The 12,864-nt window shown below is 41.6% G+C and overlaps 1 protein-coding gene across 1 annotated transcript in view; it reads left to right on the top strand.

Moving 5' to 3' along the window:
- Positions 1-12,864, top strand: part of LOC125775159 (cGMP-dependent 3',5'-cyclic phosphodiesterase-like) — a 48,042-nt gene that overhangs the window by 20,476 nt on the left and 14,702 nt on the right. Inside the window, exons 4-5 of the mRNA XM_049445690.1 lie at positions 2,219-2,478; positions 2,570-2,679. Coding sequence (XP_049301647.1) covers positions 2,219-2,478; positions 2,570-2,679 — 370 coding nt within the window. The remainder of the gene's footprint in view (positions 1-2,218; positions 2,479-2,569; positions 2,680-12,864) is intronic.

Here is a 12,864-nt window from a genome sequence, read left to right as displayed (position 1 = left end):
ACGTTTGGCGTGGTTTTTTTTCACGCTTCCTCCTTGTTGTCACTCGCTTTTTGCCCGCTGCTAAACATTGACCCTTGTGCTCAAAAGATGACCGCCGTTTCGTTGTGAAGCTACGATGGTTGTCGGTGGATGTTGTTCTCGTGTTTTTTGTTCACTTCCCTCTGTATATCTAATAAAGATTGCCCTTATTTTCGGGGTAGTTTTGTGATGGAATCAACGGAAAAGAAATAATTTATGTCAACTATGAAGGGAAACACAACTCGAAACATTTGCTTTGTGGATGGGTGTTTCGTGTGAAGGTTCTTTTTTTTGGCACTGTTGACATCTTTGTGTAGTTGGAGAAATTAATTTACTCACTTATTCACTTATCGTGTAAATAATTAATTTTCTCAACATGATAAAAGCATTAAAACTTAGACTTTTATTTAATTTCTAGTAGTTTACTTCTAAAATAACTTGAAGTCACAATAAGTGTAATTTAAATATTTCTAGGTACAGACGTCTTTAACGCAATAGCGAACAGAAGACTAAACCTTCCATGACTAATACTCTAAACATTTGATCGCTCAGTTCACGTGCTCCAATTTCACAATTTCGTGCACAGTGTTTGCTCAGTGTTGTTTATTTTAAGCGCTACCTGAAACAACAAGACTCACACTTCATGACGTATTTCTGGGACTGCCTTTAGTGCGGCTAAGCAGAGAGTACACGATGGTTCCTATTCCCCTTTTTTTGCCCCACATCATATGTTTGAATCATATTCTACACCTTTTTTTGGGGGGCAAGTCCAGTGGGTGATAATTGAACGCAGTTTAACACGGTTTGTGGTCGCTAATAACTGCAGTGATGCGTTAACGTTGAACCGCTTTTGGGGTGGACAGGGGACAACCAACGTCACCGAGGTAATTGTATGATATCATACGCGACATTCGGCAGGTACATTTCTGATGCAATACTGACCCGCTTGTGAACAGATTATCAACCTTGTTTGAAAGTTTTTTTTTGGTCTCGGCTCTCGGTATCTTCTGTGGTCACCAGAATGGACAGCACTAGGCGCATTTGCTGCTGCATTGCGTAGAGTAGGGAATTTCCAAAACTGTTGGGTGCTTATCTTATCTAAACCTTCAGTTTGTGGTGGTTTTTGGGGTGATTTTGCGAGGCAAAATTTTGAAACACAACCGAATAAAGATGGTTTTTGAGCGTTCTGAGTAATCAACAATGAATAACTGTCGCACTTTGGTCATACTTTTATTTAAAATTCCCTTAAGTGAAAGTCATCTTTGAGGAGAGGAAAAAGTCATTTAATTAGACGTTCACTACTACTCACAAATGCAAACTCACTCAACAAAACAACGCTCAATAAAATAAAATCAATATTAAAGCTGATATTGAAATACAAAACGACTTCAGCTTGACTTCAAACATAATGAGCTTCGTTTGATAAATCGGCTTCGACTTGGTCTCTTGACAAAGCTTTAAAGAAATGCCCCCGCCCCCGGGGGACACACAAATGTGAAACGTTGCGCTTGTGTCTCTAACTTCATTAGTAGTGGAATGGAAAAAAAGAGGCAAAACGTTGGTCCTGGTTGGTGTCGTTCGCTTCTGCTTTTCGCTGTTTATGCAACCCAACGAAGTATCATTAAAACTCATCCAAATCGAATCGTAAACTGCGTTCACCACCGATTGTAGCGCTGTAGGCTTGGTGACTGCGAGCAGAAATTAGAATCGAAGCCTCAAGAACTCCGTCTGTCGACGGAGTGTCCTTGAGCGTGTAATTAATTTTCCAACCATTTTGTTTTGTCAACCGTCTTTTGCCATTCGCAAGCGCCAGCTCTAAATGAACGCTAAACGTTTCGACTAGCTAATGACTGTAGAATGTGATCTTGTGAAATGTGGACCAATTCTCGTGTCGCTCATTTCTGCGTAATTTTTCCCACTCTACTCGATCTGGATCGATCTATCGTGTGGACTTCTCGCTAAGTGAGAACTTAATGTACGACTTAACACCCCTAACCCAAAATGGGCAGATGTTACTCGTCATTTGTCGTGGTGACTCAAACAGCTCAGTTTGACGTCACCATGGCGCATGACGATAATGTTTTAACCATGTTTCTGAGATCATGACGCAGTGGTTAGACGTAATGTGTCTTACGAATTTCGTCACTAATAGACGCTTTTTTTCGTTGCTTTGCTTTTTCTCTCACGTCACAATTACTAGGTCGTCGGCAACAAGCACAACACCCTGATCTACGACATCCTAGGTCCGAAGGTAAGCAAACTTCAGTCACAAACATCGACGACATCGGCCTCCTCTACGTCATCGCTGAACGAGCTGAGCTTCACGTCCGTCCAGCAGACGCATAATGGCGCAACAATGGTCGCACCGCACCAGCAACAACAGATCGCACTGTTCGTCTGCATTGCCGGCGACAGTTTGTCCCGATCGCGCTATCAGTTCTACATCGACGATACGTTCCGGTAAGTGAGATTTATGTATGCCAAAAAAAAATGAAGCCAGATGTCGTACAGATTGTTATGAAAGGAGTTTTTTGTTTTCTTCCAATTTTAGGTACGTACTCGGACACCTGGTGACGGCGTTCGAGCTGTACGAGGAGAAGCGTGTGCGTGATCAGTGCCAAAATTTGCTACAAGTGGCTCGCCGGTTGCTGGGAAAGATAGGTAAGTCATGGTGCTAAATGGTGACTCTTAGGAGGAAGAGTTTTGTGTTGATTTTGTTTGGTATAAAAATAGATACAGCAACAATAATAAATGGATGGAAATTTCCCAAAAAGCTTTGGCGTTGTTCACCTGACCGATCCCATTGCCACCCATTATGACATTTTATCATATTAGCACATTATTTACGCATGAAATTGCTTTCATTACAATTACACCCCGTTCAAATGCTTCAACGGAATGGGATTTGTTTCCTCTTCTATAGCTTTAAATTGTATTCAAATAACACGCTATTCTAAACCGATAGTAATAAAAGCGATACCACTTGTCGACAGCAATTATCTTATCATGGACAACCACACAAAACATACAAACACGAAAAAGAAAAGGAAAAATCAATCAATCTCACACCAATTCCCGGTACAATGCCGCAACGATTCCGGCCTATCGCCGTCGCACCGCATCTGCGTCGAGTGGTTGTCGGCCTGCGCGGCCCTGGAAACATATGCTATTGATCATTTGATAACGATTTACACCGTGTTCCAGGATTTAATGGAAGCGTGCAGCGTGTTTACCTGTTAATCAGATGTGCGCTGTGTAACCATCGAAAGCATGATTAGGGTATTAAGCGATCACACGAATTGATCGTTAATTTTTGCTCCTTTGCTGCGGTTACATTAATAGTGATCCATGGTTCGCTCCTTGGTGAAATCCTTTTATGGGACAAGTGTCTAATGTTGACATCGTCACAAAATGACAAATAATTAATCTACCCACACGGGAAATGAATGTCTTTTAATAAAAGCATTCGTTGCGCTATTTTGGAGAACATCGAGAATAGTCCATGAATGGAGCAGGAATATTGCCTATTACCAAAACGACACTCTATGGGCCCATGATTAAACCCAAACCGCAAGAATGTTAACGGATGGTTGCCTGGGCTCGAATTACCCCACGCGAATGAAAGTTTTTAGATCTCCCTGCTCCCGGGTCATATTTTCGATGATAGACATCCAAACAGAAATAGCCCAGAAATATTGGGGAAAGATACAGTGCGAGGAAAAAAAACGGAAGTACTGTCGCTCATTAATGCTAAACAAATTATCCCAAATGTCAAGTGTCAATCTTGTCACCGTTGTCGATGGCTGGTTTGGTGGTAGGCAACCAAACTTCTTTCTTTCTTCACCACACCTCGCACTAGGACAAGAAAGGCGCAGCCAACGCAACCTGTCGTCATCACGGGACCGGCTTATCCTCCCGAGAACGGCTCACCTTCAAGCAGCTCAGCGTGAGTTCTAGCTTTTGAGACGAAAATTGAATTCCCAGTTAAAACGTCATCGCTAATGAGGTTTGAAGAGGTACAGGGGTTTGCTGCAGCAGAGGGGACAGCTGTTGATGACGACGTCTTCTTAGCAATTAGGCACGTTCGTGCCATGTTGATCGTGCAAACGCGATTCCAATCTACTACGGCGCTGGACGGGTACTACAACGGTGCGGTACTTAGGTGAACATTGCGCCGTTTATCGTGCGGCAATAGTCGTCATTAAGTCTACTCGTTAGCATTCTTCTTACGGTTGAAGAGGGTTACGGTATCTTACCCTCCTCCTATTCCACGCGCCTCTCCATGCTGCGTTCTCGCTATAAGTCAGCGAGGTGACGGAATGGAATCACGCGTGCTTATCAAACTTATAATACCTTTATTGCATCGCCACTGTCAGCGGAACTCTTTGGAGTTTTGTGACGTGTGAAATCCGGGATTCGGAACAACCACGGTTATCTAATCGTACCGAGCGCTCGGTGTATATTGCGTTACAATACGATTTTCCTGTACCTTCCGGTCTACATCAAGACGTTGAAGTTAGTTCTGATAAACTAAAGCCCCGTTAAGGGAATGTTTCTCCCATAAAATCTTCCTCAAAAACAGATTTGAGTCACCTAAAAAAACGCTCTGGAGAATTTTCATACACAGACCATTTTTGTGTGCAATTACACACAGAAAATTACCCATATGCGTGTGCTTCCGTGTGGGAGATTTCGCTGGTGGCGCCCCCGGTAATACTATAGCGGTGGGTGTGATACGAAATGGCAGCCACAGGGAAACGATTCATTTACATACGCGAACTAATATAATTCGATTTAATTAACAATCGGAACCGCGTCGCCGCATTGGATGCGATAGAGGACGGTTCGTTGGTGTGGTTTGTTCGAGCAATTTTAGTGAAGTGATGATAAGGGTCTGTTGAGAGAAGGTTGGTGCAAGAAGTTTAGTTTTATCACTGGCGTGACATAGTCAGTACTGCTTTCTTGCCTAACTGGGTTCAAGAAATGGGATGTTTGTAGGTGGAAATGCGTCAATTGTGTCGCTACGTACCTTTGAAGCAAAGATAAATGGGCTACAATTTTACTCAGGGAATGAATTTATTCAGTTATTAGTATGAAAAGTGAACAATTAAAGAGAAATAAAACACTCTATTAGTTTTGTCAATTAAAGATCTCTAGCATTAAAAAGAACCTTAGGCCTCAAGAGGTCTTCACCTGCTATTACTGGCATTACTTTATTTTATTTACACGTAGCAGCGGTTGGGTCGGGATGGGATTTGAAACTCAGCCGTGTGGAACTAGCTCATTTTATCACATAGACCGTCCCGGGTCCTCAGTACAAAAATCAGTAGGATCAGTTATCCGTTTGTCTGGTTAACCTTCAAGGTTGGGGTAACGCTTAATACAGGGAAACGGATTTTCGCTATTTCTAAAATTTAAGGAAAAAAATGAACTATTTGCCGTACCGACAGTACTTAGTAAAAATAATATATTGCTATTTTATGAAATATAAATAACCTATCAGCATAATACAATTGAACGATTCCGTTGTAAACGAAACTTACACAAACTTCCTCCATTTGGTGGAGTAGATCGAACTGTACATAACATCAACTACCGTAATGTAATTGCATAAACTGCTACAACAATTCAATCAATTTGCACAACACAACAAAATGGGCAGGTAACCGCCATCGCCACTCAACACAAGCGTACACTCCGCCTAACTTAATTTTCCTATCGGCGCCAGTTTTGCAAAGTCGCGTAATTCGAAGACAATGAACCGTGCGGTTAATTACTTACCTAACCTAGCTGAAACCGAATCGAATCAACCGCTCCTTTTCAAGGTAGATGATGAACACTATTTTGATGGATCATAAAACCCAGCAGCTCGACGCTGGGCCAGCTGAACGGTGGGGTGATTGGGGCGTTCCCGGTGGCGTAGAACAATGGGACCTCTCATATCACTAACCTGTGTTTGCCACCCGTCAAGTGAAGAGGGAAATTGGGAGCTCACCGCACCCGGGGTTGTATGAATTATGGCTCGAGGCCATCGTATGCCAGCTGGATGGTGCATTTTGTCTTTTGTTTTGTGTTCCCTTAGCCATTACAGGGCGAGTTAACGTTTTATCAGTGCAGGTTGTTGTTTTGGTTGGTATGTGACCCGATTGACTGCACAAATGGATAGAATTATGGCACTATTTGTTCTAGCAACAAAAAAAAACCTTCTGTATGGAAATCTGTTTTTCCTAAAAAATGTAATTTACACTGAAATTGCACAAACGCATCTCGCACCAAAATGAGAATCCGTACAAACAACATTTTCCCGTTTCGAATTCCGTGTAATACCCGCTAGCATTACCTCCATCTCACGAACAGTCAGTTGTGTTTGAATTTTTATATTCCAAAACAACAATCATATTTACGATGTACAGCGGCTGGAAGTCTGGATGCGCTCGTCAGAACGTGTACCGCCACTGGCAGCCGATTCTGGCCGATATTTTATGACCGATTGCCGCTTCACAGCCCCGGATGTTGTCGCTGTTTGTTATAAGCCAGAGGTTTATTTTATGTTTGCTCAACAATTCGTGCTAGAGCGGATTTATATGCTTTCGTTGCTGCTCGATTGATATATATCACGTACTGCACGTGCACGTGGGGATTGGTTAGAGTGATTGCATTTTTTTGTCTTGCGCTTTTGTTTTTGCTTGGTGTGGGAGCAAAGAGGAGCAAAGGGGAACAAGGGCTTTTGCAATTTTCAAATATGACGTATGCAAACGCGAGTCATTGTCTCGGTTAGTACAGCATCTCTGGTGAAGTTTTATGATGAAAAACGTTCCACGAAAAAGGGGCACTTCGGGTGCCTGAGGGGATCAATATGAATGACTGTATGATTTAGAAAATTGTGGTCTAGGAAAAAAAAGCTTATCATTTTTTTTTGTAAAAAATACGTAAAAAATATATAGTATTTATACTAAAACACAAGCACACAACTAAAGCTGTTTTGAAACATGGTTTTATTATTCTTACCAGCCGCCATTTAATGCAGTTGTTTGCAAACCCTATTAAAATAAATTAGACGTTCCGCAATGTGCTTAAACAAAACGGCACACCAGATAAACGATATAATTGCCCTCACCGTTGACTGACTGACTAAGGCTGGCTAATAAACGGTGTCTCCCATTATCATTCCCCTAAATCATGCCACCGGGTGTGGTTCTGATTTGGATACATTTATTGCTTTTAATACACCAATTTGACAGGCCTTAATTGCTTCCTGTTCAGGAAAAAAAGAGGAAGTTTAAGGTCATAAAGCAGTCAAGCTTTTGTTTTAGTGCTTTCAGTCGTTTGCTAGAAGGGAACAGAGTGTGTGCTACTTGACAGAGAAGGAACACATTAGGAAACAACTTTTCACCGTATGTTATCTGTGTTGAAAATTTAGGATAAAAACGTCTATATTCCCCATATCGGAAGGTTGAGCACCAGGAAGACCGAATATTATACTCGGAGGAATTAATGTGGGTGTTTAAACAAGGGAAAACTAAATGGCAAAAACTTCTCCGATGCACCTATCTGTCGAAAAATATCTTTAACGTGACTTTGATATTTGAACCAAGAATTAAAAAAAAAACTTTCCTTTCCAATTCCTTGAACAAATTCGGAATGGAAAACTTTTACGAGCCAATTTTGTAAAGAAATTGTGAAAACAATAGGAAACAAACCACTAGAAAGGAACATCAGATACTTATCGTATCCGATGGAAGGCATGGTGGTGTTGAATTTTGTTTTTGTTCATTTGGCACACTGCTTTGTACTTGAATTGTGAATACGTTAAAATATTAAAGTAAGTACGAAAAGAAAACAAAACATTTTTCCTTCTGGTGTCACGCGCCAACCATAAGTTTTGCAAAACCGTAAGAAAGTTTGTTGGTATTTCTTTTTTAATTGCAATCATTTTTCAAACTTACCGGCGGGAAGAAAAAAGAAAACTTTCCACAAGCCAAAATTGTTCCACTGGCCCAGAGAGAGAAGAGGCATAGCATTGAAGGGCATTTTTATGTGTGCAACTGGTGCTGCCAGTTCGGCCAGTAAATTTTCCATTTTCGATGGCACCCCTGAGAGTAAGCGATCTATTGCACCTTCATCGTGCCTTTCTTTAACTTCCCTCTTCCTGGTGTTTCTCCCGGTGGCTAGTTTTGTTGAGGGGCTTTCCACAACTGGCACGTTGCACTTCCGTTCTCCAACGGGTTTGCATCGTAAATCACTTTCATCGAGACGTATGAAAGTTTTTACACCGGGAAATGCAAAGCAACGAGAGATGGCAAACGAAAAAAAGAAAACTTCCATTTGCAATGCTAAAACTGCACAAACTGCAGTTGAATGCGGTGGAATTCTAACTGCAGTTGGCACGTAATAGAGTGAATCGGGTTGTGTGTTTGTTCTCTCCTCACGAGTTTTAAACTATTTTTTTAAAGCGGTTTAAAAACTGGTTTGTTGACATAAACAAAAATTAGTCTGGACAAAAGGATTCCGATGAGTTCACAAGAGAAGTTTTTTTCTGTTATAAAGTTCACTGAATGTGAAATATAGTTATACATGACTCTGACCTCTGATCTCTGCTGATGTGGGTCTCTTATCCTATGGCGGGTTTGAGAGGAAGATAATGATATTTATACCTTATATGCGTTGAATGACTGACGCTGACAAGCATTAAAACATATGCAACTTTAACATAAAAACATTTTGAAACACGTCGAGTAGTTAAACTTCCAAGGATTTGAAGCAACTTGAGAAACTTGGTATCAAAAAGACTGTGATCTTCACTCTGGATCGCCCAAGGGGTTGGGAATAGTTCACGTTAGCTTGGATTTATCCAAGTTTTATATACCCAAGACGTGACCTTTCCACACATATGTGTCACATCCACATCACACTGTCACTCTCGTTTCGTCTAAAGAGAGTTTCGTCAGTTTTAGACTTCTATTGCTTTCCGGAGTCCTTAGATACTTGAGGTAGGGTCACTGGATCTAAGCACTAGCCTCCAAGTTCCTTTAGAGATCCTGTTGATAGTCATCAGTTAACAGTCAGAGGTTGAGACTAAAATTTGCGTAGGAGGGCCCCAAGGCTTCGGGTCGTGCCCAATTGCAGAACCATCAAAAGTACCTTTAAATATAAGAAACAATCAAATAATGGATTCTCTCAAAACGTCTGGATACTTTGGGGCTTTTAGACTCTGAAAGATTTGTTGAAATTTCTCAAACCACGGCAAGTAGTACAGCTGGAACTCTTTGTATCCTGCAGTCAGGATCGTTCGAGGATATTTCATATTACAATAAAATAATTAATTAAACAATTTATAGCCCATAAATGCTGACTCCCGGTGGTCAATCTTTATCCTAGAAACTTTCAGGTGTGTTATAGTTAGTATATTTTAATACTTGTGAGTGACTATAACCATCTGCGCTTAATGATATTATTATTCAACTCATTATATACGTCGAACTCTAATCGATTGGTTAACTCGGGAGAATAACACCAAACAACCAACTGTTACTGTTAAGCCAACTCAACGATGTTGTAAGCACTGTTGTGCAATCCCTTTCACCATAACTATAGCGCATTACGTCGTAAAGAAGGCCATTGTGGTAATTAATTATATCGTCTCAACATTAAACATTAAACCAACGGCAAGGACGATTCCAGTGGCGACGGTTTGCATTTCGTCACTGCTAGGGATCGTTTCTCCCGCCTTCTTTTTTATCGAATGGATATTTATTATGAAACCAAACAGCCCCAAGTTCGACGCACCCAATCGCACAATAAATGACGGATAATGATGGCCACGCAAACCAGCTGTGTGAGTTATGACAACGTGCCAAAAACTCGATCGAAATTGCAATTAAATTGTGTACGTTCGTATGCCTTCCAAAAAAAAAAAACACTTGGAGAACCACACGAATGTTGCTACGCCAAGTCGACAAACCGGACGCACCTTCAGTCCATCCACGTTTTTTTTTCATTGACTCGTATAGCTCATAAATATAATTGACTCAGCAAAATACAAAAACCCATTACGTACGTGTGACCGTTTTACGTTCCCAATGGTGAAGGCGTAGATATCCTTCCGTCATCAAACTCAACTCCTGGGCGAGGGCCAATGCCGCCCGTATTGCAACATATTAAATGTGTATGTTTTTATTTCATTTTCCTTTACTTTTCTCCTCCACCCCCCCCCCTCCAAAAGGAAGGGAACAAAGGAAGGGTTATGTTCCGGGGACACTTTTAATGATCATCGTATGGGTCCCGGGTTCACATAATCCTTCATCCTTTTGCGTCCTTTGCTCGTTGTGTCATACCGAAACGTGGCGACTTTGTTGGCACTTAATAAATGAGCTTACAAATTTGTCACCGCGTGTGTCGTGGTCTGTATGAATGTGTGTGTTTTTTTTTTTGTTATGATTTTTGGTCCTTTTCCTTCTTTTTTCCCGTGCGCCCATTTCCCTTTCCACGCGTCCGTTAAAAAAAGGCGCCAACAAACATTACAAAGCGCTCAACATGGAGCAAGTTTGCCAAACGGATAGCATGCTCGGGGTGCACACGCATTTTCTGGTGCGTTATTTTTATTTAATTTCTGTCCCTTTTTTTCAACACACAGTCATACGGCCCGGAAAGCCGGAACGGCACACACGTCTTAAATCTCGGCTCGAAAACAATTCGTTCAGCCCTCACCAGAGCCTCTGTTCGCACAGCGTGCGCGGGACACACTATTCGTAGTACATGTGCTAGTGATAAATTGTGATTTATTTTTACGATTATTTCTCGCAATAATAATAAATTGTGTCCCATTTTCATTTGACGCTGTTTGTGCCCTCGGGGACACATTTGTGTCGGCTCGCTTGTGCTTTCTCGGTTTTGATGTTTGCTTACTATTTGTTTATCCGTCTGTCTGCATATCATCGGTCTGGCTATCATGATGGAGTTTTCCCGTTTTGGGTGTTCGATTTATTAATTTATGTGCCAAATTGCGGAACCAAATTTAGATCGCAGAACGATTGTGTTGATATTGGAATGTAGTTGCTTCATTCAATCACCATTAGATCGAGAACATCTTTATTACACTGAAGGACTGCTTCATTTGTGGTCACTCAATTGATCAGTGGGTGATCTTCAAAGAAATTACTTTAAATTTAAAGCACTATCATCGTGTGATTCGTATGGAAATCTATCCCCTTTAATATTAGTCCACCATCTGTGGCAAACATCGATCACATCCATCACGGCAGAAGAAATTCGTTCCTCCTCGACTAGACGACGACGGGTGGGTTGGTTTAGATCTTGAAGAGCGTAAATAAACAAACGTTACCCTACCCAATTGACACCTCTACCAGTAGAGTGGTCAGCAGTGTGTTACACTGCCCAGTGCTGTTGTTGATGCTTTAGCGCCTTTTCAGAACGACCATGAAGCGACGGTACGCACTTCCATCCACACACTCGACCGGCTGGGATGTTTGAGCAAATGTTTTATCAGCTGCCGTTACCTTCTGCTATTGCTTCTGCTGTCCCACTACTGGCCGGTCATTTGCTGGAGGCACAATTCCAGCAACCAAAAAGGAGGGGAATGTATTTTCGTCAACATGATTGTGTGTTATTGGGAGTGCGATGGAAGTAAAAACAGATTTCGTGTTTGGCGTTTGGTGTTCCATTTTCATTTTACCGCCGATTAGCAGCCTGACCAATAAGCCAATAATGTGCTCTATATTTTATTTTTGGAGAAATTGTTTTCCGCGGTGTTGTTGTTTACGATTGCGTTGAAGGGAAGCTTGATTTTATTTGCATTACTTAAAGCGAAAGCAAAATTATACAATTCACCACACGATCCTCTAAAAGATCGACATTGTTTTATTTATTTGAAAATAATCTGATGGATTAAGAACACTGTGCGTACGAAATCCGCCTTAAAGTATGCAATTAGTAGCATTTTTTCACCTTAAACAGAACCAACTCAAGGAGCTTATTGTTACAAAATCGCTTTAACAACTTTGCACTCTTGTTTTACAAACAACAGCCACACCTAATTGCTTGCCAGTTCCACTCTACCGCCGCCTAGTCCACCCAGTGCAAATGCAACTAAGCCGCACAATGTTGCCCATACCCAGTGGTAGTAAAGTTTTTCTTTTCGTAAAGTCCTTTCCATTTTCTCCATTTGGTCATATTTGGATGTTCGCAGCTTCACTCCCATTTTTTGGTGTTTCGGTACAGGAAGTCAACCAAGTTCTTTTGTAACGATGCCATCATCAGGAACGGAATTGTTTTAAATGCATCCATTCCGGTTCCTGTTCTGGTACGGGGAAGGTTGTCTGCTGGCAACATTATGCTTACTGTTTAACATCACTAAAGCGTAACAGTAACGTGAGGGAACCGAGGGAAGTGAATGTACACACGTGTTCATAATCAGGATAATAGCGACAGAACGCTGTTACACGCTGTACGGAAGGAAGGGCAAACAGGACACAGGATGAAGCAAGAAAAAAAAAATGTTAGCTTACAAAAGGGCAGCCTTTTGTGTAGCTGCCACGATTTACTACTCGTCGTGGGCCACCACCGCATTGCGTCTGACCTGAAGGTTTTGTGTTAAAAAGCAGCCATTGGGAAGCGAGGGTGTGTTTGTATTTCATCACCGACACCCGACGCTGCTTTACGACCAATGGCACAATGTAACACAACAACGGAACCTCAACAATGGAGCATTGTTGCAATGTTGCTCCCTTGGCATACACACACACCCACATACAGGCGCGGTTCGGATAATACACTACCGTGTCGGAAGTGTGGAACATAAAAGGCAGCTGCTTCCGTATACATCCTGGT

Source organism: Anopheles funestus, chromosome 2RL (assembly GCF_943734845.2).
Source record: "Anopheles funestus chromosome 2RL, idAnoFuneDA-416_04, whole genome shotgun sequence".
In the NCBI taxonomy this organism is placed as follows: domain Eukaryota; kingdom Metazoa; phylum Arthropoda; class Insecta; order Diptera; family Culicidae; genus Anopheles; species Anopheles funestus.
Note: the sequence above shows the minus strand (reverse complement) of the source record. Positions and strands in the feature narration are given on the sequence as shown.